Genomic DNA, 27,535 nt, shown 5'->3' on the forward strand with positions numbered 1-27,535 from the left:
ATTAGATAAACTGCTTATTTTTCAAATATTGCAATTAAACTTAAAACTTGAATCTATAATTATTTTTTAAGTCTTGGTCATATTTTTTTCTTTAAAATTTTTAATGCATTCTTTAACGAAATGGTCTTTTTAACGAGCCTTGAATTTTTCTTTCTTAAATTTTCAATGACTTTTTCTTTCTTAAATAACTTTTTGCGGCATTTTTGAAGTTCGTTTTTTATAATTGCTTTTCGAGGTGTGTCTAAAATTGAGCCTATACTTAGGGAACTAGTAGGAGATATGAATTTCTTGTTATTTTCCGCTTTAAACAGTGAAATCGTAGACTCTTCAGTATTAACGCCACCATCCGGCAATTGTATCTGTAAACAATATAAAATTTATTAATATCTATTAGCAAATCAAACAAATGAAATTTTTCATGATGAAGTACTAAGGTTCTAGGTAAGGTAAGGTACTAGGTTCCGTCCTTTTTCGTCGTGATAACTTACAATCCTGGGGTTGAAAGTTATCACGATGATGATGATTACAAAAAATATTAAATTTAATGAAGAATACCATACTATTTTCACAATTTAATTTTAATTATTTCCAAAAGTTACTTACAACTACAGTAGGAACAGCCGTTTTCAGAAGACGTCTTCTGCCTTTTGCAGTTACATATATATCTTTGTCCAAAAAGTGCCTGAACAAATGACGCTAGACTTATTCGGCTTATAAAAATCTTCACGCCTCTGTTTGCTGACGATTGATGTCCATTGTCCATATCGTATTGGGTCACAAGGGAATTTAAAATTTTAGTAAATTATACACAGAAATCTAAAACAATATTTTAACATATACGCCTATATTACCGAGAACGGTGTGGCAGAGGCATTTCACGTGATATGTTTAATAACATTCTACTAATAAAAAAAGTTCCAACAAATATCTAAGTATTTGGTTAGGAAGTATTTATGAACATAAAATATTGATTTTACTATTTGATTAAAAAGTATTAGAATAATTATAACGTTTAACTTGTAAAAACTGTAATAGAAAAAAATTCAATCATATTAATAAAAAAAAACATAATGAAAAAAAAATCGACTACATCAAATAAGAACAGAGTCCTTTGCATAACACGACTAAATTATAAGGAGACCGATAAGCATCGTTCTTACAATGACAATGCGGTGATTGTAATTTGCCGTATTTTACATGAGTACCAGTGAGTGAAGTTTTGAAACAAATTAAATCAAAATTACTTATTACTACGTGTATTAAGTTATAAGAACCACAAAAACAAATTAATAAACACTTTTACTTACCTAAAATACGATATCCTTTCCATTTTTAACGTTATTGACGTATTATTTTTACAGTTTCGCATCGAACACTTCGGCATTTTCGACGACGTTGGACTGACGCGGGCGACGCGAGACTATTTCAAATAAGCGCACAATTTAAGATTGTGCGCTTATTTTATGCGGACGGTTTTGAGACGTTGCCTGTGTATCTTGGGTTTTTTGTTTATCAATGAAACGATATCAACACTTGTTTTTATCATTTTAAATTTCTACTTTTTGCGGACGATAGGAAGGTCTTTAAATCTATTGGTTCCTCTTGCGATGCTTTTCATCTTTAGTTATAGGATAACTTGTAATAATTGGTATAGAATTAAGTGTACTTGCTGTAAACTCTCCAAATAGAATAAAATAATCGAGCCAAAAACCAGTGACCCTATTGGAAATCTTAAAACAGTCCCAAACACGGAGTAGCTATCGTACTGATCGGTTGTAGCCGATATTTTTAAGGAAGACTTCGAGGAAAGAGCATTAGCCACGGCTCCTGTCAAACCTAGAGTTTGTAAAAGTTATGTAGCTATGAGACTTTTTTAGTCTTACACAGTACACACGGATAAAATATTTGCATTTCTAGAACATCATAATTCAATTCATTCAAACATTATATTTGCATTTGAACAATAAAGTAACTACCAACTGCCTTTTTTGTATGTTTTAGTTATACGCAAGGCAGACGGTTCAATAAGCCTTGAATAAGCCACACTATTTACAGAAAGGCAACTCTCACGGATCTGTGTGTACGTACCTAAACGGTGAATCCCATTACAACTTGATTCTGTTGGTAAATTTTTGTTCCAGGGAGCCCACCACCTATGTATTTTTTTTAACATTGTTAAAAACAATAATAATAATTGCAAAGCCAGTGTCAGATTAGTCTGTCAAACGATAGTAAATTCTTGAGACGTCATGTGGACGTCATCTCTCATCAATTATAAACTATCGAGTATCGTTCATCGGTGATCGCAATATGTCGGACTATTTGTGAATATTTTTAGATTTAGAGTATTAAATAAAACACATGTCCATAATATTTTGTAGCAATTATTGCTATGGAATATACATAACAATAGTTATAAAGTGGTGGGTAATTTATATTTTGAAAAGGAGCCTAAGAATATTTTCTCACAATAAATTGCTTTCAATTTTTTTGTTTAATGGTCTTTATCTTTATTTTTGTGCTCTTTTGTCCCTTCATTGTTAGAATGGCAAGTAACATATTTGTTTTATTGAATTTCGTCGAAGTGCTTTACTTTAATTTTTGGGTTTTATTTCACAGATCGATAAAAGACGTGTGTAAACGAAGATATGTGTTGTGGGCCGTTTGCCTTGAGTGTTTCTTGTAATAACATACGTGACGAGGCTCGTATACAGCGGTGTCTCGATCGATGGACTCATTGTTCTAAATAACACTCCAGTTATCGCCAGGTGTGAACCTGTGCGTCGAGTTATATTGTAAATATTTGTATAAAATACAAAATGGATCAAAGGGTTCAATGCCCTGTTTGTACATTATACCTTCACAATGGGATGTCATTGGAGTCTCATTTGGATACTCACCCAAAAGATCAGGTGATAAAAGCACTTTGCAGTTTATCTGCCAAAAAATCTAATGATTCAACCGTTACACTAACACCAAGTAGCTCAGAGGGATCTTACAGAAGCAGAACACCTTTAACAGATGATAGTGTAAGATGGTCAACCTCAAGACGGAGCACAGATAGTGGATACTGGCCTAGAACCCCTAGTAGAAATAAATCAGCATCATCAAATGTCTCCAGTAACTGTAATCCTGAACTTCAAAGTGGTGCATCTCATTTTGAGAATAATTTAATAAATAACAGTGCTGAATTCTCAGACTGTGAGGTGAAATCTGTCAAGAGCTCAAATGCATTTACTCCAAATGTTCACCTAACAACTGATTACAACCAACAATATCCATTCTATTCTGAAACTCCCGATGAGAGTGAAGTTAAGTATTCACGAAGTACTGATTATAATGTTACTGATAATGGAAACCAAATTTTTACATATAATGTACCAATTGTAGGTAATATGAAACTACCACCCAGAATTGTACCTGCAAATGCAACAAGAGGAAACAACAACTTCATTAAATTTATACCAAAATCAAACAATATGATGGTTAAAAACATTGGAGGTGTAAGATACATGGCACCTAGTGTAAAACCATATTCAATGATGTTTTCTGGAAATAGCATGGGATCAGATATTTTAAGTCCAAAAAACCTAAGTCAGCCAATAGATGGTCAGTTTAATCAAATGGCCCATGAAGGAATAGCACCAAATGCAACTTCTGTTACACAAAATTCACAAATTATCTACAGGGAGATGGTTCACAGTGTTGATGGCAAACCTTATATTTCTAATGTTCCACAGATGCTGAATGGTAATGATAATGCAGCACAAAACAGCTCAATGTATCAAAATATGATGGTTATTGACCAGTTTGGTAATACATCTTGTATGTACAATACACCACCATCTAATTCTATGACTAAAGCTGAGCCAGTCTCCAATGAGTCAAACAAGACCTTGATAATTGAAGTGAGCCCCATGTCAGCAACAGATGAGAAATATATAAAACCAGAAATACTTAATAACCCCACCACTACAGTATCAGATAAATTACATACTTCATTACCCAGCTCTTGTAAAGGTTTGAAAATTCTTAGTAATATTAAAGTTGAGGTTCCTGTTAAGCATCACAAATATATGGTCAACACTGTGATGGATCTCACTGAATCTGATGAGTTGAGCTATGTTCAAAGGACTCCATCACCTGAAAATAGTTTGCTAGATTTAGAAGAGAAGAAAGAAATTCCAAAACTAACTGATGATTGTGCTCAACCATGTACCTCAAGCAATGACAGTTTAATAACTAATTCATTATCAGTTATAAAAAATGTGGGAAAGTTGCATCCTGAAGATGTTTCTATTAAAGAAGATAAAATGGAAGATGAATTTTCTGACAGTTGTCCAGTACCTGATCTTATTTGTAATGAAAAACCATCTATATCTCCATGTAGTGAATTGTTGGAAAACAGTGAAAACTCTATGGATCAAATAACATCAACTAAGCCTGATCCGTCAATCAAAATTGATTCCAAAGATGAATTGACTAGTTCACTTGAAATCAAAATTGATTCCAAAGATGAATTGACTAGTTCACTTGAAATCAAAATTGATTCCAAAGATGAATTGACTAGTTCACTTGAATTGTTAGCAGGTAACAATAAACTGGATCATTACAGTCCTGACACAAGTTCAGATTTCAAAACAAAAAGTGAAATTTATGAATCAGGGTTGGATGCAGAAGATCTAACATCCGGATCTAGTTCTCGTTTAAGTGTTTCACCAAGTCCAGACCCTTCCATACCAGAATCATCTAGACAAAATTCAACATTGAAGTCTGAGTCACCCAGATCCTCTATTAATTTAAATCTTCAAGAGGAACGCAAGGTACGAAACCCACCAAAGCCTCGTAATATACCATTAAGTTTGAATAATATATTTGTTAAAAAGCACAAAAAAATTCTTAAAATAAAAAATAAAAAATTTGCTTCAAAAGTAGTCCAACCTAAACAAGAACCACAGCCATCTTCTTCAAATACTGTGCCAGTAGAAATATTTTTTGATTCAAGTGTTGTAAAGAAATCTGAAGATACTGAGGACATAAAAGAGGATATAAATAAAACAGAAGACATTTGTAATAAAAATGAAGTTGATGCTGATACAGAGGAACAATCAATGGATATTGAACCTGTTGCACCCTCCACTATTAGTCATGATGACAAATCAAATAAAATGGACATTTTACATATTAAGGAAGAGGTTAACACTAGTTATGAATTTAGTTGTGAAGTAGATAGATGCAATAATGATGATGCACCTTTTGATACCATACGTCCAATTAATGTAATTACATATGGGAATATTCCGGCCGACAAATTTGATGATCATTCAGACCATGAAGAACTTTTGGATTCGGAAACTACAAAAAGAAATAAACAGTTTGTTAATATGATGAGTGAAAATTATTTTGGAGACAATATCTATGCTGACTATTTCACACCAGACCATGTAGAAGCTTTTGATGCAGACAAAGAGTCGAACGATTCAGAAAGACCGGATGATGTATGGGGGGAGCCATCTCAGAAGCGAAATGAATTTGTATTACCAAATTTAATTGACAACAGTTATAAAATTCCGTATAGCACTAAGGTACACTATGATGGGAATGAAAGTGAAAGAAAAATTGAATGTAGCGAGGAACCAGACAACAAGGATGATATTTTGAGTGAAAGCAGAAGTGAAGGAGAGCCACCCTTGAATATATGTGCTGATGAACACATGCCACCTAGAGGAGAACTTAGTGGCCAAGAGAGTAATGGGGACATGGAATCACCATGGAGTCGGGTGAGATTGGATATTTATTTTTAAGAAGTGTTCACAAAAATTTATTATAATTATATGAGCTAATATTGCAATATGACATGGATACCTTCAGAAAATACTGCAATAAATGTGGGTGGAGGTGATCACTTAACATCAGGTATTTGAGCAAGTAATACAATTTAACATATACAAATAAACTAGAGTCCTTACCATTTGATTATTATTTTTACACTGCTTAATAATCAAACAGCACATAAAGGCTGGTTGGTGGCCTTAAAGAAAATTTGCCTATACCTTCTTGTAGATTCATAAATATTTACTGTGTTCCCAAGTTCAATCTTGTCATGTGTCAAAATCATACTAACTATCTAGGACCTACAATATATAACCAAGTAAATAGTAAAATAAAAATTGTAAAAGTAAGATCTTCAGTATGAGATTGTCTTTAACAGTTAAGTTATGATGAAACCGAGAATATTATCGATTCAAAATGATATATTTATTTATAACTATTTGCTTTGTATATTACTATTTAATTTTATAAAGTTCCTTATTATCCTATATTTTATAGACAGATAAATATTGTTAGTTTTAGTTCTAATACATTCATTATTAACATTAAATAAAATTACATAGCAGATCGTAATCACTGGCTGGCTCTGCACAACATTTTCTAGTGAGCCATCCAGTCTCAGAGACTGACACTGTAAATTTATATTAGGCATGAAGAACAATGTACGTAATTATACATAATTAATCTTATACCCGTATCTTCAAACGAGCAATTCTTGTATATATATATATATATATACACATATATATATCTGAATCTCAAATGACAACAATTTTCATAAAATTTGTGGCTTTATGCGTGTTTTAATGAGAAACAGCTACAATAAATAATAATTCAAAGGTAAATTTCGCCACTATGTACAAGACTGTAATAGCTCAGATGGGATATTGGGTGATCCGGAAAGTAAAAGACCCCGGTTCGAATCCAGATATCCTATTAGTTTTTTTTTTGGTTAAAGTTTTGTACATTCTTAAAAATCCAAACAAGGCTTGGTCGTCCAGATATTTAATTATAATTTACACTGTTCATATTTGATACTCTTGAATAAATGGTCAACAATAGGAACAATTTGTTGAAAATACCTTTATTCTCAATTTTCTGTTTCAACCACAGTGTTTCCAGCCTGTAAAAAAATATTGTTAGTGTGTTGGATACACAAGTAATGTAAATTGTAATGACACTTAACTATACTGTGCAGTGATCTATATATTTTATTGTGACAAATAGTGTAGAGGCTTATATTAAATCTTTCAGATGTATAGTGAAGTGACACCCACGGAGCCTTACGACTTGATTGCTAGAGAGAGTTGGGTGTCTGATGGTTCAGATGTTGATGTAACTGAAAAGAAAGATAACTTGTAAGTACACTATTATGTTTGTAATCTAATATTAGGGGCCAACTATAAATTACATCACATGAATTTCATGATTTTGTGGCCCTTCCCCCGTCCATGTCACATTTTTTTTAATTGTGTAATTAGAAATTTATTAATTTAAATCATCAGTGTTTCGATTTTTATTTAAATTCAATTTTCTTTGCTATTCTTTGATTTTAGATTGCACTTCAGTTTCAACATTGTCACTACATCACATAACTATACATAATGTATGTATTATTTTCATAATACCACCACAACAACCGTGATTTCTGCCGTGAAGCAGTAATGTTTAAGCATTACTGTGTTTTGGTCTGAAGGAAAATTACTGGGCAAATGAGGCTTAACATCTTATGTCTCAAGGCTATGAGCGCAGTTGTAGTGCCGCTCAGAATTTCTGGGGTTTTTGGGTTCGTGTTGCCCTCTTATTGTCATAAAAAAATAATATGTTTACTTCTTGTACATTTTGTTTATTTTTTTATCAGCATAACTACGCATCATATAATTGAGGGTAAATATTACCTAAATCACTTTTTTTGTTTGCACATTTACAAAATTTAGGAACCCTCCCAGCCCCTTGTCACACTTTGTCTAAGCAACACTCTAACAACACGTCTAGTCAGAGTCACGGTAGAATTTTCATTTAGTTGTGTTTTGACCGCGCTTTGAATACAACGCCACGCAATGACAGAGTGTTCATTGAGTTGTCTATTCTATTCTACTTACTGTGGCTTCTGTGGCAAGTATACCACAATATAGCCAATGTCATGTTAAAGAAGACCACCAAGCTGAGAGTGTTTGTCATTCTTATTTTAATGGTAGTGATTGGTGCTAGATTGAAATAATTTTTATTTTCTCATTATATACCTGAAACAAATGTACATGCTGTAAGACTGTAAAGGACATAATATTAAAATTAATTACTTATGTACCTATAATGTCAAACTTATAAGAAATGATTTGTGATTCTTTCAAACTTTTTGTTTGTTTCTGTTGCCAATATTTCTAAAATTGCTATTATTTTAATATTTATCTACCTATATGAAAATACCGCAAAAAAAAAGAATGCTGGGAGAGTTTCTTGCGCCACTTCTTCTCTCTCAGAGCGCCATTTGTTTCCGAAGCGGTAGTAGTATCTAGTAGTTATTAGAAATGACATCAAAAAAAATTCTAAAGGAATCAATTTTGAGAAAATAAATGCCTTTTATGTTATGAACAGCTGTACCAGTTTTCAAATTATCATTTTTAAATAAAAATATTAATGGAACCTTTAATAAAACAAAAAAATATTATCTAACAATAGTACTTACCCAATGGGTCATCAGCAGGCTGTTGAAAATCAGCGCTGTGTTGTTAGTATACCAACACTGCATGACGCTGAGTCAGCTCCTTTTGATAGCAATAACTGCCACACAGTACTTTTAAATTAAGAACAACACTATAATATAATACATATATTTATTTCATCCGGCTGATATTCAGTCTTTTTACTTGTATTATTCTGTGTGTTTGTTATTAATAAAGTTTTCATTCATTTCAGGGATGATGATGTTCAGTACAAGTGTCGTCTTCATACGTGCACACAGTGTGGCCTCAAGTTTGCCTCGCTAAAGGAACTGCGGGCTCACAGAACGAACGAGCACGTCACGGCAACGTGCTCGGCGTACAAAACCTACAGTCGCATGATCACAGCGAGATCTATCAAGAAAGAAGAGAAGATCAATGATAATATTCTAGCAGGTATAACATTGTATTAACTTCTGTAGGCAGAATAACATGGTACGCCATAGTGACTAGATTTAGAGCACCCACACACTAGAGCGGTCACGACCAGACGGGTTGTCATGTCTACAGTTTAAATTTTTTTTATGCCAATATGGGGCGAGAAGATCAGGACGTTAAGCTGATGGTAATTGATACGCCCTGCCCATTACACTGCAGTGCCGCTCAGGATTCTTGAAAAATCCGAAAAACTTTTACCAATTATTTTCATAAAAGAAAAACTAATTGTAGATGGGTTTTATTGTGTTGAGTCCCTAAGAAAATTGGTCCTGGAATATCTGCCTGCAAATCACAAAGAGTGCTAGCACACTAGTTAGAAGAGAAAATCAGTAACAATGTCCTCCATGGTGAATTGCGGATATGACATTGACATTCACAACTAGACGAGACAGAGTGGCTTCTAGATGGTCTATAGATTGTTCGCGAGACGATCTAGCGATTCCACAAACAAAATTTTATGAACTCTTTTAACTGAGATAACCGTTCGAGTGACGTATAAAATCTTGTATGCTTTATTCAACTCTCAGGTTGTGTCTTCAGGATCTACTTTACAGTTGATAACCTGCTCAACCAAAGTATTTGCATATTAGGAAATTGACTTAAGATGTCGCTCTTGTTCTAAACAATTTGTTATGTTTTTTTGTATTTATTCAAATTTTATTTGTGTATTAATCCTATAAATAAGGGTTATCACTTTAAAAACATAACAAATCATCTAGCGATTGTCATATTAAAGTCCCACAAAATTGGTCTACTAGCCTTTATAAGATACTATATAATATTATGTTGTCATCTTAAATTGTTGTTTAAACAGCTGTTCTTTGCCTTATTACTAGGGAAACATCTATTTGATACGGATGTGACGGACCCCAAGGCGGCCCTACAAGAGTATGATATTCTAAGGGATTGTAAACCGGAAATTAAGAGTTTGATCAAGCAGGAGAAGAAGAGGAAAAGAAACTTCATCTGTGAGATATGCAAGATTGACCAGGGCAACGATGTGGCATTCAATGAACATCTGAAATTGCATCCGTTGGAATGTCAGACTTGTGGGAAAAGGTTCTATAGACGAGCAAACCTTTCGCTGCATATGAAGACACATCTGGGGATAAAGAACTATAAGTGAGTGGTGCATGTACGTTCTATAGATATGGTTATTTATATGGTTAATAAGATAGTTATTATATAAATTATATATATATATATACATAAACTTATAATGCTTACTACTAGGCTAAGTCGAGTTAGTAAGTTTTTTCTGGGGCTATGTATTAGTTATTTATGCAACTGTTGTGTAATAAGGGGTATTAAAACACGAATGTGAATTATAGTATCTCATGAGTGTACTGATAACTTATTACAGTTGCATACAAGACTTTATCTACACCCAGAATATGAATCCTCTAAAAGATTCTGAAACAGTTAGCTTACTGCTAACATTAAAACATCAGTCCTAGTAGTAACCTAATATCATTAATTACTGATTATATACAAATAAACTAAGTATTAATGAAACAATTATTTATTTTAGTAGTAATTTACATTTTGCATAGTGCAATAATTAAAATTCACTCGAATATAATATTTTTTTGCAGCGTTTAAAATGAATCGCTCATTTTTTGTAAAAAAAAACAATAAAAATATCGAAGAAAAATGGCAGGGATTCGAATACCTTACTTTTTTTTACGGCGCGCGACGTTCTGGTAGTGTGGAACGCACGTAAACGAAAATTTTCTTTTTTTTAAATTCATATAGATACCACGCATCGAGCAATAAAATCGGATATAGGATCGAAAAAAAAAACATAGGAGTGTTGTTATGAAATTCAGTACAACATTACAACACTCGTTTGGATGATGTAATGGTAATTAGAACATTGGAACAGTTTTAATGTTCGCAATAAGCTAACTGTTTCAGAATCTTTAATAGAGAATTTAAAGCATGGGCGTAGATAAATGCTTTTACAACACGATCCCAGAAAATGTTTAAAACAAAAGTATTAGGATATTCAAAAGAATTGTTAAAAATCGTTAGTGTGGTAAAGGTTACTATATCATGACTTTTTAATGATGCCACTCCACCCTGAGGCTATTAAATAATAAGTTTAATTGTACAATATTTCTTTGTAAACATATTTTTTGATGAAAAAAAAAGCCCGCTGAGTTTATTGCGCCCGTTCTTCTCAGGTCTGAGGCATTGAGATATGTAAATGATCTCTTAAAACGAGAAGTACAATTAAAACAAATTTTATATATTTAGTTAATTACATATAATATATAAGTCTTCAAAGTATTCTATATCCAATGAGATACCTCACTTAAGATTTTCATCCATTAAATACACAGAATCCATTGAAATAAACATTTAAACACCATTGTATACTATGTTTTTTGTAAATAAATTTATTATAATTACTATTAGAAGGTTGTTTCGTATTCGGATCCTATACTGTAAGACTATTTCATCATATATTCATTATTTCAGTTTAAAACTATAGCGCTAATTTAAAATAATGGTAACTTAAATTCTTATCACACAAAATTTTTATACGAAATTCTATCCATCTGTATTGGAAATTTGAATTTATTTGACACAAATAAGAATATTAACCCCACTCATGGATGTTTGATGTTGATCCACAGTGCGTCTTTCAAGGAACTTTCTTCTATGTACAACCAAGCTGTGGATTGAGCTTCCTTGTGCCTTCCGGGACGACATGGGTACCTTCAAAAAAAAGCACGTTCACTTTCCTTAACGGCTGGCAACGCTCCTGTGATTCCTCTGGTGTTGCAAGAGAATGTGGGTGGCGGTGATCACGTAACACCATGTTACCTCCTTTACCATAAAAAAAAAAAAATCTGTATGAGTTCTATTGATAATGTTATACATGTTCTATGAGAGAGAGAGAGACAGTAAGATCTATATACATATTTTGATAGTTTACTGCACTTGAAAAATAAAATTATTACACAAAATTATTTTGATAACAACTATCTAAAACTATATTGAACATTGCCAAATAACGATGATTTAATTAGCTTTGTATTTTTGAATCAGCAGATAGCGAATAGAGACGAAATGCTTGTGTTATTTTAAATTTTGTTTGAAAATAATTCTGTTCTCATCAGTCGCCATTCTGTGAGTGCTTGGGGATTGTCATCTTTTAGACTGTTGCGATGATTCCCAGACGCCCAATTAAGGCTTTCAGATACCACATGAAAACAGATCTTATATAAACTCACAGTAGCCAGCAGCGATTGTTTACGATGATATGTTGTTGATTATTTTCTGACCAATGAGCATTCAGTACCCCGCTCACCTCAACTGGTACACTGACTTGCTTGCATTGCGAATATTATATATATGTATATATTTTTATGACATTAAGGGACGAGACGAGGAGGACGTTCATCTGATGGTAATTGATACGACCTGCCCCTTACAACGCAGTGCCGCTCAGGATTCTTGAAAAACCCAAAAAAATTGAGGGGCACTACAATAATTGCGCTCGTCATGTTGGGACGTAAGATGCTAAGTCTCGTTTGCCCAATAATTTCACTAGCTACGGCGTCCTTCAGACTGAAACACAATTATGTTCACACATTACTGCTTCACGGTAGAAATGGGCGCCGTTATGGTACCCATAATCTAGCTGGCATCCTGTGCAAAGAAGCCTCTGACTGGTAAATTCCCTTAGTCGACTCTAACGACACCCTTGGGCCTGGGACTTTCCTATTATTTTTATGCCCCGGAGAAGCCCAGGGCAAAATATATTGTTCGTTGAGTCTAAGGTTGAGGGGCCATTTTGTGCAGGCTGAAGGCTGCGAATATTATATATTACATTGTGAATAATGGTTGTCCATAGATGTGAAGTATGCCAGAAGCGGTTCATAACCCGACAGAAGTTGAATGAGCATCGCAACATCCACACGGGCCTGGCGCCCGTTAAGTGCACCGTGTGTGACGAGACCTTTAGGAGATACTCCAATATGGTGCAGCATAGGTTAGTGTATTCATTAAACATACACAGAGTTATGTTCAAATCAAATCAAAATCACTTTATTCACGTAATCTGAGCCATAACCTGAGAGTTGAATTAGACATACCAAGATTTACGATGGATGCGTCACTCGGATGGTTGGCTTAGTTGGTAAGAGCGCTCGGACAGCACCCGAGAGGCATGGGTTCCGCATTCCTGCATTATATTAATCCCAGAAGTGTGTGATATAGCTTAAAAATAATAAACTGTTTCGATTCTGGAATTTGTCATGAAATAAGGTATATGCATGAATTTTAAAAATACTTAAATTTGATTTTGTACATCCTAAAAATTATCAAACACATCGAATTATAGATAAAAACAATCTTATTCAATTAACAAATATATATTTTTTCCCAGCAATATATTTCGGCTATTCAAACGCGCCATTTTGCGCGGGGTTTCTGTGACGTCAGAGTCTATCCCAAGAATCTATATTGTACTAACTAGCTGTGCCCGGCGGTTTCACCCGCGTTTTTCTCGTTTCCGTGGAAATACCGAGATAAAATATTGCCTATATTATAGCCTGTATCTATAGCATCATTTTGTTCTATTGTCAATAGTTTTAGCAGCGCACGCAAAAATAGGTTTTCGATTTTACACCTTGTGTTACAAAATAGCAATTTTATTACGGATCCCTAATTTCGAAACCTAGCCTATAGCCTTCCTCGATAAATGGACTACCCAACACTGAAAGAATCATTCAAATCGGACCAGTAGTACCAGAGATTAGCGCGTTCAAACAAACAAACACTGCAGCTTTATAATATTATAGTATAGATAAATGTATGGCCGGTTTTTTCCTTCTGTTATACTGCGAAAACTACTGAACTGATCAGAATAATTCGTATACCATTAGACGCAGCGTGTTTCGGAGAATATTTTGTTTGTACATATTGTTGTTTACTTATTTAGAACTTATATTTTTACCTAGAATAGCCTATAAATTCGCAATACAACTAAATCAGTCCATGACATTTCATTACATATAGTGATAATTCATACAATGAGCGGGCGCGTTTTTATTTAGTTTATAGTTGGATTGTTTTTTTCTTTAAAAATGCAAAAACTTAAAACAGAATCTTAACATTGATCTCAACGACAATCATATGTTAATGATCTTTATTATCAGAAAAAAAATAGATATGGTAATTCCAGTTAAATTATATTTTCTGCATTTATACTTATATTATGTTTAGTTTTAGAAATTAGTGTGAGAAAATATGAATTGAGAAAACTTTAAAATTAAATTAATTATCAAATAATTACCTTGCAATTTATCACTGTTATAAAGTCAGAAGAAATACAATCTGGGATCGAAACACAAAAACACGTTATCATACATTATCATACCCCTCAAGACCTCAATATTGTATAAGATACTAGTAGACCCGACAGACGTTGTCCTGTACACACGTCTTAAATTTGAAAAATCGGTCCAGCCGTTAGGAGGAGTTCACTAACATACACATGAGCGGGAGAATTATATAACATGGACGGAATTGAGAATCTAAACCAATCACAAATTCAATGAAACAAACAAAAATATCATCAAAATCAGTCCAGCCGTTTAGGAGGTAGTTCAATTGTAATCTAAACCATCCTCGAATCCACCTGAAGACACACAGAAAGTTTCATCAAAATCGGTCCAGCCGTCTAAGAGGAGTTCAGTGATATACACACGCACACAAGAAATATATATATTAAGATTGGCATTTAAAAAAAAAATGGATTGGTCACTGGACTAATACCATTCCAAGACTAATTTGAACTGTGTAACCTCTAGCCAAATGCCAAGTGATTAGGCAGATTGCAAGATAGTCAATATCTAAAAAAAAAAAACATTATCATAAACGCATCCATTTTTGGAAGATTGCATTTTAAACAATCCAGTTTCAGTCATTGTAAATATTAATTATACAGATAATTGAATAATAAAAAACTAACATATAATTTAATATATCGCTTACCACCGACAATAATATCTAGGAACCATACCATTGCTTATGTTTATCTAGACTTTGACGTCACACTGCACTTCAACTTATGTACTTTTTTATATTTCATATTTATTATTCAGCACAAATTTAATAAAAAAATCTATTTAAGATAAAATAAATAATAATAAAGAATAGAAAAAATAATATTTCAACTGAATATAAGTTACATACGTATACCCTATTGTCAAGCGACACCTTTTTCCAGAAATTGCAAGAATTATCGAAATAGTTTTTAGTCTAGATCTAACCATAGTATTGCATGAAATATATCTTACCATGAATGGAAGCTGGTGATATAAAAAAATGCAATTAACATCAATATCTCGTCGTGAACATAATGAGATCAATTAATTAATTAAAACATCTATTTTACGGCCGTTTTCAATAACGTATCTCTAGTTACATTCCTCGTTACACCGTTTAATGACAAGATCTTATCTATCCATAGTTATGTCCAATATAGTTATAGTCCAATGCTGTCAGTAGGTTATTGAAATGTAAGTAAGCGTATTAGGATAGATTTGTCTACCTCTAGTAAGTTAAACTAAGGATAGATAGATTATTGAAAACATTATTATTGAAGCCATTATTTGACCTGGATAGTTTAATAGCGACAGTAGGTACGGATATATACCCGAGAGTAACAAAATTTTACATTACAATACTTATGATTACCACAGAGTATCTAAGTATGAGTGACTTTGACAGGTGTCAACAATCAACATCAATGGAAAAATAAGGTCCAGCATTGCACCTGGGTGATAAAGACTAGTCTTGAATTTTGTTATGACTATGAGGGCAAAAAGACGAATAACATTTTCAATACAGTTGTTAAACATGAGGGCCTACCACCAACTTTTAATAAGCGATGCGATTCCGATGCAGTTTAGTTTAGGTACCTAAACTGAATCACTAAAATTCGTACCATGAAGTGCCTTTTACTGAACGGCGCTTGGATCGCTTATGAAGAATGAACGAAATAAATTTGTCTGTGGTCCGCGGTGTGAGAAAGAGATGACGCTCTACAGTCGTTGCATAAGTTTTTCTCCCTTACTCGAACCATATGCGTTGTGTTTCGAAACCTAAAATGATAATACTAAATAAATATTTTAAAATTGCGTTTTATAGCTTCAAATTATAAACCATTAAGCCTTTTTTTGTACTTATTAAATAATATAAATATAAATAAATATAGTTCTTTGAATTACAAATTAAATGGTTGCTTGTGTTTTCGTAAAAATAACGAGTTACGCACCTCCATTGATGTTTGATTTGTACTCTGTGGTCCTGCACAGAGTACATTTTTTTAATTCTTCTTCGTTCTTGCGAACGGGTCCGGGCCGGGCTATATTTGTTTTACAAAAAAGTCCGAAAGTATTCTCATCTCATCTTTCATCAATAAAATTTTCCCTTCCTATTTCCTATTTTTTAAAAGTTATTAAAAACACGATTTACTTTCCTCTAAGGAAGAAGAAACTTTTTCGAATCGCTCATTTTAACACATAAGCTATCCAGTTTAGGTAGAAAAATTACCTCATGGTACGAATGAATGAACGAACTAAATCAGTTTGCGATTCAGTTGATATCATTTTTGACATTCAATTAACATCATTGCGATTTAATCAGTTGATTTGATGTCAACCTAAATTAGATAGCTTTATACACGTCATGGTAAGAAATAGCAAAGCAGTTCATTTTAGGTTGTCAATTGAATCGCAATAAGAGTTCATGGTAGGTCCGATGGCGTACTTCCAGAGTACAAGTATTGTATAACGTTTATCTAGTTTACATATAGCCATGAAAGTCTTAATAAATAAATAAAACCCCCACAGAAATCGTCACCACCTCAAGAAGAAAGCGAAGGTGAAGGACTTCGTGTGCCACGCGTGCGGAGCCGTGTTCCACTCGGCGGCCAAGCTGCTGTGGCACAAGGAGACCCACGACGAGAAGCCCAAGGCGTGCCTGTACTGCAGCGACAGGTTCGTGCACGCGGCCTCGCTCACACGCCACGTGCGCCGCGTGCACAACGAGTTCTACCTGTCCGACAAGCTGCGGGGCAAGGTGGACAACGTGCACTGTCACGTGTGCAAACAGGTCAGTCAGCTGTCACGCAATAATAATAATAGTAATAATAATAATAATAGTAATAATAATAATAAATCATTTTATTTCAGGCTACAAGGCCTATAACATAAATACCTTTAAGTCTAACATACATATTTATATAACTTAAAATCTACGTCGCATCTTCGCGGCGATGTGAGTCGCGGGTTGGGGACGTCCACGAGACTTGCGGAACATGACCCCCTTCGGCCACAGCTTCACGTCCAGGAACCTCGATATTTGTGCTGTCGGGTCTGCAAACAACAAAAGAGTAAAGAGTCTACTGCGTGACGCGTCACCAACTTTTCGTCCCCCAACAGGAACCTTCTCTCCTCCACCAAGTACTGAATAATATCGGAGGCCTTGGTGGCGTTGTGAAAGCGAGAGACGAAGATATACGTCGCTGGGATTACGGGACGCAGGAGCTGGTTCTTTCCTTTCGGTACTGTGCCACATTGATTATGACCAGGACGCCTCTTCTTCTTCCGCTCCACCTAAATGCCATCCTTGTCGGTCTGGCCCTTAGACACAGTTCTACAAGTGGGTTTGTTGCGGGTGTGCCCGCTTCCACTTTCTGTCCTCAGCACTCTCCGCTTTCTGGGCTACTGGTAGATGGCAGCAGCATAGTCACGTTGAGGTCTTGACGTGACGATAGCAGGCGACACCTCCGAGAGGGGAGGAGGTGAGGGACGGGCGGCAGTTACATTACCGCTTACGCGGGCACAGCGGCCGCTTAAAAATAATAATATAAGCGTTTATTCAGACAAGATCTACAATGTGTTTTACTTAATCTAGAATATTTATGTTGAAATAATATTTAGACTTCCTCAAAAACCTTGTCTGTTTGCCTATTTATTACATAAATAAAAATTGAAAACAAAAGCCGACAAGAACCCGCGACCTCTCGCGTTCCGTGCGAGCGTTCTTACCAACTGAGCCAACCGTTCGAGTGACGTATTGTTGATAAAATCTTGTATGCTTTATTCAAATCTCAGGTTGTGGCTTTCTATTTGTTCTTGGTTTTGTTTGTCTATTGTTGGCAAAGGCCTCCTCCAATTTCCTTCTTACCCCCGCAGTTCTAGTCCATGTGCCAATTGCCACAGTTCTTATTTGGTCCACCCATCTTTTTAAAGGTCTGCTCCATTTCCATTTATGTGACCTGTGTACCAAGCATTAATTTTTTACTCTATTTTGCTAGTCCTCTGATTATATGCCCAGCCCACTTCCATTTAAGTTTCTTAATGGTTATAGATACATCTTTGGTTCCTGTGTGCTTTTTTTATTGTTGATATATTATTCTATCTGATTTCTTCCCCGTCATGCGTTTCTATTCATTGCATTCTCACGTTTTAAGTTTTTGGATCTGTGCTTTTATTAGGGACCAAGTTTGGCAGCCATATGTCAATACAGGCAGAATACTGATGTTGAAGAGTTTTCTATTGATGACCATACTAGTTTGTTTAGTTTTGAATATATCTTTCATACTCCAGAATCTATTCCATGTACTTCCAATACGTCTCTCTGTTTCTTCTGTTGCTAGGTCTTTTGTTGAGACATACATATTCATCAACATACTCAATTGTATTTTCCTCGATGTATATAGGTTCTTTGCTTCCAGTTGTCATGACTGGTTTTCTGGGTGTTCAATTCTAATGCTGCTTTTCTCCTTTCAGTCTCCAGCTCATTTATCATTTTCTCAATCTCATGTTTTGTTTGAAATTACGATCTCATATGCAAATCTTAGACGTGATAGATTATCCCCATTTATTTTCAGACCACATACTTCAAGAACTGTTCACTTAGCATTTTATAAACTAGAGCGATTCCTCTATACTTTTGGTAGTCAGGGAGTTGGAAAATCACTACACATATATATCCTCCTTTTTTATGAGAAAAATCGACGACCATCAAGACATTCACCTGATAGAGTCACGCTCAAAGGTCTGTTAGGGACAACGAAATTGTGCTCGTCTCCTTGATGATGTTAAGTCTCATTTGCCCAGTAATTTCACTAGCTACAGCGCCCTTCAGACCGAAACACAGTAATGCTCGCACTTTACTGCTTGACGACAGAAAAGTTGTATCCTCTTAGTTGGTATCCTCTGCAACGAAATATCCCACTCTATGCTTTATATCCTCTATTAAAGATTCTAAAACAGTTGCCAACATTAAACCACCCATTATTAACCACCCTTATAATCATAACATCATCCAAACGAGTGTTGTAATGAAATTCAGTACATTACAACACTCGTTTAGATGATGTAATGGTTACTAAGACTAGCTTTTTTTATTATTAGTAGTAAGCTTACTGTTTCAGAATCTTTTTATAGAGGATTCATATTATGGGTGTAAATAAAGTCCTGTATGCAACTGATAGTTAGGTATTAAAACACTCATGTGATACCATTATCAAACCCACATTCGTGTTTTAATACCCCTTATTACACAATAGTTGCAAAAATAACTAGTAACAAACAACGCAAATTCCAGGTGTATCTACGCACAAATCTTCGAGCCCACCTCGAGATTCACAGCGGCAAGCGTCCCTACCTCTGCGTGGTGTGCAACAAATCGTTCACCACCAAATGGAACCTCAAGCTGCACAGGTGGACGCACATGAGCCGGTCCGCCAAGCCCTACAAGTGCACCCTTTGCAAGGGCGCCTTCGTCCGCCACTCCGAGTACATCTCGCACATGAATGCTCACAAGTCGGTGCGGCCATACACGTGCAACTACTGCGGGTGCCAGTTCATAAGGAAGTATAACTGCCAGCGCCACGTCAGGGAACACGAAATGGCGAAGAAGTTTGTGTGCAAAGTGCCCGAGTGTGGTAAGTCCTTCCATAGGGGTTACTACCTGTCCGAGCATATGAAGGTTCACAGTGGGGCACGGCCGTTCGCTTGCAATATATGCGGGAAGACTTCTAGTAACAAATCTAATCACAATAAACACGTTAAGATACATCAATTGAGAGAGACTGTCGCGACTGAAGCGTAACACTTGTGTTACAAACTCTCCTAAATTGAGGAGATTTCCCTGGAAATTGGGAGAAGTATTTCGTCTTCGTAATACATATCTTGGTTTCCGTGTGGCAACAAAGTACATTACTAATAGAAAGTCGCTGTGTAAATATCTAGAAAAATTTTTCGTGTAAATAGCGCGTTGAACTTTAACATTTTTTCAAATTTTAGCCGATTGTAATGATGACTTTATCGGAAGAATATATTTATTTTACAATTGAATATGAATTGTATAGTTTTAGGTTGTGTCGGGTAAATGTCAAATTGTAAAAAGTTTTGTTGGTGTATTGTTTTTTTTTTTGAAGTTTTCATTCATGACAGCGAATCATGAGTATACAGCCATGGGTAGATATGACTTAACCCTTATTATTAAAAAAAAAGTCACGCTGCTAGTTACTTTTTTTACGATCTCATTATAATTAATAAATTATAGTTAAATAAATGCTAATTTAACTGAAATTCTTAAGTTTTAGTTAACGTTCCTTATACTCAAGATTCATGTCATGTCAGATCTTCAATAACACATAATATATGGCCATCGTCTGGGATGTTATTACAACTTAATAATAATGGCAACACCTTAACATAAATGAACAAAAAAAAACTATATAGAATACGTTTTATTTTTTTACTATAAAATAAAGTCTAAAACCAAGGTACAAGGTACTACTGTTTGATTTTAAATAGTAAATAAAAGTGGCCAAGTGGGAGTTGGAGTGAGTCCAATGAAGGGTTCCGTAGCAACAAGTAATACAATATAAAAGTTCTTGTAGTTCGGTGTAACGATTTATAACGTATTAAAAAAACTGTGTCTCTCGCGCAAGCTATTCGGTTTAGAAAAATTTGATGGTTTGATGAAAAAAAACATTTGAGGAACTCTCAAAATTTATTGTTTTTTTGTCTATTTTTGTGTGAAAATCTCAATGCGGTTCACAAAATACATCTACTTGCCAAGTTTCAACAGTATAGTACTTATAGTTTCGGAAAAAGTGGCTGTGGCATATAAACGGACAGACAGACAGACATGACGAATCTATATGCCTTCCTTTTTTTGCCATTTGGCTACGGAACCCTAAGAACTTATAATAAAAAGGTATAAAATGTTAAAAATGAATTTACAAAAAAACGATTGATTTTTATTAGTTATTTGTGATATTTGAGTCGCTATCCAAAAAAAATTTTATATTGTTTACTTCACATATTCAGTATTTTTTAAGTTTTCTTGAAAATCTACTAAGATTATAAGAAAAGACAAATTCGTAAAACGATCAGTTCTTAGACCCAAGTGCGTTAAATATTTTGACATAATAACATCTCGCAAGTTGATTTTTTTTGGCATTTTACTAACGTAGGTACTTACTAAATTTTAACAGAGTGAATTGAACCTGAAATATATCATATTTAAGTTTAGATATTACGCTGTTATTAGGACAGTTTTTCACCAAACAATTTGTCTTTGCGTGGCGTTGTATTCAAAGCGCGGTCGAAACACAACTGAGTGAAAACTCTGCCTAATACACGAGAGAGAGAGAGCGCTTATTATATGTCATTAAGGTTAATATAGTGTTTTAATACTCTTTTCAATACGATGATAAATTAGATCGAGAAGTAGCAAACTCCAAAAACTGATAATAAAATAAAAGATATTCGCGATTTAATTTTTGTATAATAAATCCCACCAACCGCTCCATATAATTGTTTTGTAGTATCTTTTATGACAAAATTTAATGTTGTGTTGCTAAAGCTCGAAGAAAACGTACATTAGATCGGAAAATAATCACTGTATTGAATAAGTTTGCATCATAACAACCCACACTTCCGAATCCCAGACGATGTCCTCTGTCAACAGCCTCAATTCTGTAAATATTGCGCTGAAATATTTATAAACATAACAGTACCTTCAAGTAAGTATGTGCCATTAATAATTACCGTGTTCTTATGGTCTTGAGCTGCTCTAGCAGTGAACGTCGTTTTGTTTACCGACATAGTAAGATAATACTTTTTTAATTTATTTTATTATATTACATACTATGAATTGTTGTCTTTATAACATTACGTTATGCAGGCTCGTTCAAATAACATTTCGAAATTGAGGGTAGTTTCAAATATGATAAGCCTAGTATAATCCGCGCGCGACAACCGGCCGTAGCGTCAGCAAAGCAAGCTCGTGTGACGAAACCCGTTTTAAATTTATCAAATTCATTTATTTTTTAATTTATTGTTGGATATTTGTATCACTTATTAAAAGTCAGAATTTATCACCATAATTTAATAGAATAGCGGGCGGTACAAACTCAGCGGGTATTTATTGAAATTAATCTGCTTTAGGTACATATTTTTTTTTTATTTTATTCGCAAAGTTCGCTTGGGTACTTTAATCAGGATTAAAAGGTTCCTTATCCATCCGTTAAATATTAATTTTAAGTGAAGGGTACGGGTCGCTCGCCGTTGTATTATTTCTGCGACAATATAACCCTATTTTCTTCATTCATTTTTAAATGGAAACCTTAAAAATATTAACAACTAATTTGACGCCATTTTCTAATTTGTTTTCTTTCGTTGATTTGATGTCGGTTTCTTAAGTTTTATTTTTAAAATTACTCAAATTTGTAGCCGTCTTGAAAGTAATCACAAGGTTATGTGAACTTGCTTTGATGAAACTACAATTGATTCATAATTTTGTCTTTTTCGTCTATTTTTTCACAACTTTCAAGATGTCAAAGGCCAAGTAGGTTACCAATTTACAATATATTTATCACTGCTAGAGCATGACATAACCATAGACCAGTTGACAACAGAATATCTTTGCTTATTTAACCAATAATATTAAATTAACTTTATTTCGTAGCTTTAACTAAGTTTTAATATAACGACTTGATATATTCTAATGATTGTTTCGACTGCGTGTTTCGGTATTTTGTTATTTTTTTTTTTACAAATGCTGCATATTGTGTAAATAATTGAAATATTACTATGTATTTTCTAAATATTAAAATTGTTCTGACACTATACGTAATATAAAAGGTCTCATATGAACTTTTCTTAATTTTTAATACATTAATAAGTATTAATTGTTTATTTAAATCCCAATACATAATATTTTCATATGTTCACAATTATCTTTTTTATTTCAATTTTCTATTCATTTAACAGATTTGTTTTTTTTTCGTATGAATTTATTGCTAATGAAATAATTGAAATTATTCTTGTGTATGATACATCACTTAATTTAACAAATGGCATTAAGTATTTTTAATAATTGTTCAATTCTAATTATAAATTAATATTTAGAAATTGTAATTTTATTACAATTGTATAGATATATACAACGTGTTTATATTTAATTCTCATAACTTTAGGGCTATGATCTATAGCTAAAAAGAAAAAGAAAAGTCCAAGAAACGTGTTATAAAATGTATATTATGGATGTAAAAATGTTTTAAAATGTATATTGTGTCTTGATTGTAACCAGTATGTCAAGTCTTAATCTTAGCGACGTTGCCAAACTTACACTTACAAAGTTAATCAAAGGACACAATTATCAACGAAAGTTTTTACATTTTGTACAACATTAAGTAGGAAAGTACAATCACTCATAATTTGAAGCTCTTAGTATGCATAGTTGCCGATTTTCTCGTAAAGGTGTGTGATATTGATCTATATATATATATATATATATATATAAAAATGAATTGCTGTTCGTTAGTCTCGCTAAAACTCGAGAACGGCTGGACCGATTTGGCAAATTTAGGTCTTGAATTATTTGTGGAAGTCCAAAGAAAGTTTAAAAGGTAAATAGGGAAATGCTGCTAAATTAAATAAAAACAACAAATTTGTTTTTCCTTTGATGTGTCCATACATAAATTCTATGAGAGAATTTATTGACGCAGGGTTTGACAGTTCTGCTGTGAAACAATTTCATTACGACATATTTTACGGAGTAATTTTTGATGTTATGATATATTATTGACAAAATTAATATAAAAGCATTATTTTATTTAATATATACAGAACAACGTCTGTCGGGTCAGCTAGTATTTGATAAATATTTCAATTATTTTGTATGAAAGATAAGAAACACAAAAACATACTTTAAAAAAATCACACACCATTCGATTCTAATAAACGGTCTCGTGCCTTAGAGTTATGGGAATTAAACATAAACACGTTGTTAAACATATTGACCACAATTCCTATCAAAATATTATAAATTTGTCAGAATGAGATAAGTGAAGCCAGAACATAGAATAGCACCTTAAAAGTATTATATTCCTACTGCCTCGATTGTGTTCGCTTAGAAAAAGAGACTTGTATTGTAATAATAATCAATTAAACTGCATTATGTTACTGGAAAGTTATTTAGCTATTAGTATATAATTACTGTCCTGACTGACTGTTTCATCAACACCGAGCCTCAAACGTTGTGACTATGCACAAAGATTTCTTAAATGATGTGAGGACTAAGAAGGGATTTTTGGATACTCACTATTTCTGGTTATGAATAGATGTACATGTGATCCCCTATAAGGCGATAGAGTGGTCCCTCGTTATAGCAAAACGCAATGTAGAGGTCTGCCCTTATAACGCGTTTTAACGACGTCGACATTCGTAATAATAATAATAATTAATCACAATTCGTAACAAGTATTTCCAATTGTTTGCCTAGTTTATTATTTTATTAAAGTATTTATTACACAAATTTAATAAAATAATTAAACTTTGTAATAACACAATTGACACACGTGCCCTTTGCACGAAGCTAATTGTGAACTGTATAAATCATTATAAATTTCACAATACAGAAATATGTGTAAATCCCCGTGTTATACCAGTGGGAGGCTCCTTTGCACAGGATGCCGTCTAGATTATGGGTACCACAACGGCGTCTATTTCTGCTATGAAGAAGTGTATGTTATATTACTGTGTTTCGGACTGAAGGGCGTCGTAGCTAGTGAAATTACTGGGCAAATGAGGCATAACATCTTATGTCTCAAGGTGACTATAGCGCAATTGTAGTGTCGCTCAGAATTTTTGGGTTTTTCTAGAATCCTGAGCGGCAATGCGTTGTAATGGGCAGGGCATATCAATTACCATCAGCTGAACGTCCTGCTTGTCTCGTCTCTTATGATCATAAAAAAATATATGGATGATTTAAATCGCGTAATATGAAAACGCGTTATAAGAGTCTGCGTTATAGGGAGCATTACTGTACATGTATACTATGCGTTATTATTTTGTCTGTATGCTGCCTTTCCAACAATTGTGGCTCAGCCGTTGATGTAAATAAATTATCTTGTAATGTTGTTAGTCTTATCTTATATTCATCGTACTGGCAACACATGATCTCACAAATCTGTCTTCTTTTTTTGTTTGTTTGTTTTAAAGTATTAAATTATATTTCCAGCTTGTATTATTGTCAGACTTATTACTGTTTTGTGTGGGCTTTCATGCAAAATATATTTCAAATTGTAATATTATTATTGAAAATAGGATGTGACAAAACTTATTGAAATTCAAAACCTAAACTACCACCCATTCTAAAAAGATAGCTTAAGACCTAAGAAGAATGGGCCCAACAAACTCAGCGTTTTTTTCATCAAAAAATATGTTTACAAAGTAATGTTGTACAATTAAACTTATTATTTAATAGCCTGTGGGCGGTCGCTCCATTCCCAATAAGTAGAATCATTATTTAAGGAAGTCATTTATGTTATAAGTAACCTTTACTACACAGACGTCTTAAACAATTCTTTTGAATAACGTAATACTTTACGTAAAACCATCTACATCGCCCCAAAACTCGACTTAGCCGAGTAGTAGGCATAATAAGTTTGTGTTTGTTTAGAATAGATTTTCTTTTCGATTGCATTTCATAAAACTCGTATCATAATAGTGATTATTTAGTTGGCAATTTCTTTATTTTTTAAATTAATATTGTTTAATAATAGTTTTTTCAGTTCCGTTAAACCTCATATTGTAATTTATTTGTACTATTTGTAGATAATATACGTGCAATTATTTGTTGGTTTATAACTCCCGCGCGTTGGTATAGGGATAGAACCTTGTGCTTATTAACGTCTCACGTCAGTGCGAAGTCCGCTAGTTTCGAAACGATATTTTTGATTGGTGACTATTGAGGTGTTATGACGTCACATAGATGGCGCACTGTCCCATTGTCAACGCGCGGGAATATGTTCAGAGTGAAGAAGGCGTTTTGCATCCGTCATTTTTTATTTAAGTTTTTTTTGTGTGATATCTTGAAGCGTTAGCTGTCTGTGAAGATATAACACCAGCTGTGTTCAATTTAGTGTCGGAAAAAGTGTGATCGGAAATATGGGCAACATGATTACGAAAGACACCTTATGATAAAAATATAAATGGAAAATGAAAACATGAAAAAAATTTTTATGTAAAGTGGATACAAAAATTAACAAAATTAGCAGCGCTTTCCGCACTAGGCATGCCTCTGTCGCGGAAGGCACAAATGGCAATTATTCTCTCAAAAATTATTCCTTTAGATTATTTTTTGATGTCACTTCTATGGTACAGTATAGCAAATTGTTATCCGAGAAACTGTTCAAGTATACCTATAAGTTATTAAAAAGTCATAAAAGGCATTTATTTTCTCAAAATTGATTCCTTTAGAATTCTTTTTAATATACTAGACACTACCACAGCTTCGGAAACAAATGGCGCTCTGAGAGAGGAGAAGCGGCGCAAGAAACTCTCCCAGCATTTTTTAGCGCTCTTTTTAATCAAATATTCACAATAAAAAAAAACAAATTGGGTTTTTTCAAGTGAAATCGAATTCTCCTTCTTACTCACACTCAAATTTTATCTATTAATAATCATGAACCCATTTGCAACACACGTGTGAAAATACCACATGAAATTTTGTGTCCAGTTGTGCAAATTTCCGATCTGACTTATTATTTTCCGCGAATATATTATATAATTCGTGTTATATAAAAATGATCTCGTGCTTAACGTAACAAGTTTCACGTTTTGTGTTTATTTAATTTAATTATTAATGAATGTAAATAGTCTTGCCTGAAACAAACACACATATTTGCGGATTGACAATAAGTAGTTGATGAAGGCTTTATACATTTCTACTTATGCCTGAAACAAAATGTAATATTATAACACGAGCTTAAATACAATGAAATAGAAACCAATGTCAATTCGCAAGCATCGATTGTGTACAGGCATTACTCACTCGGTTATTAGAAGAAATTGATTATTTATTTTGAGTTTTGTTGTAGTTTGTAAATATATGGTTAGTTTTATGTTTACGAGCGTGGGTCGTACACCATTTACGGTTCAGCGGGGACTAGGACTGGACTGTTAGTGTCAGCAATAAATTTTAAATATGATGGT

At 33.7% G+C, this 27,535-nt stretch overlaps 1 protein-coding gene and 1 pseudogene across 2 annotated transcripts; one reads left to right on the forward strand and one right to left on the reverse strand.

Annotated features, from left to right (window-relative positions):
• Positions 1–86: 86 nt before the first annotated feature.
• LOC126974309 (uncharacterized) lies at positions 87–1,384 on the reverse strand (annotated as a pseudogene).
• A 906-nt stretch (positions 1,385–2,290) lies between these two features.
• On the forward strand, positions 2,291–27,535 carry LOC126974402 (uncharacterized). Of its 2 annotated transcripts, XM_050821881.1 has the most exons (8): positions 2,291–2,423; positions 2,620–5,780; positions 7,087–7,190; positions 8,749–8,948; positions 9,827–10,112; positions 12,856–12,993; positions 16,862–17,123; positions 19,626–27,535. In XM_050821881.1, exons 2-8 carry the CDS (start codon positions 2,820–2,822, stop codon positions 20,130–20,132), a joined length of 4,458 nt encoding a protein of 1,485 aa, XP_050677838.1. In that variant the 5' UTR covers positions 2,291–2,423; positions 2,620–2,819; the 3' UTR covers positions 20,133–27,535. The 2 variants fall into 2 exon arrangements, with proteins under 2 accessions (XP_050677838.1, XP_050677839.1); XM_050821882.1 differs by lacking the exons at positions 12,856–12,993; positions 16,862–17,123; positions 19,626–27,535 and having other exon boundaries at positions 9,827–11,413.

The sequence above is a fragment of the Leptidea sinapis genome, chromosome 32, assembly GCF_905404315.1.
Source record: "Leptidea sinapis chromosome 32, ilLepSina1.1, whole genome shotgun sequence".
NCBI classification, from domain to species: domain Eukaryota; kingdom Metazoa; phylum Arthropoda; class Insecta; order Lepidoptera; family Pieridae; genus Leptidea; species Leptidea sinapis.

Excerpts from the sequence above, each read along its gene's own strand:
- LOC126974402 (XM_050821881.1), top strand. The coding sequence starts at position 2,820 with ATGGATCAAAGGGTTCAATGCCCTGTTTGTACATTATACCTTCACAAT. Across the intron at positions 7,191-8,748 it reads ACTGAAAAGAAAGATAACTT|GGATGATGATGTTCAGTACA; the intron begins GTAAGTACACTA and ends CATTCATTTCAG. Across the intron at positions 12,994-16,861 it reads TCCAATATGGTGCAGCATAG|AAATCGTCACCACCTCAAGA; the intron begins GTTAGTGTATTC and ends AAACCCCCACAG.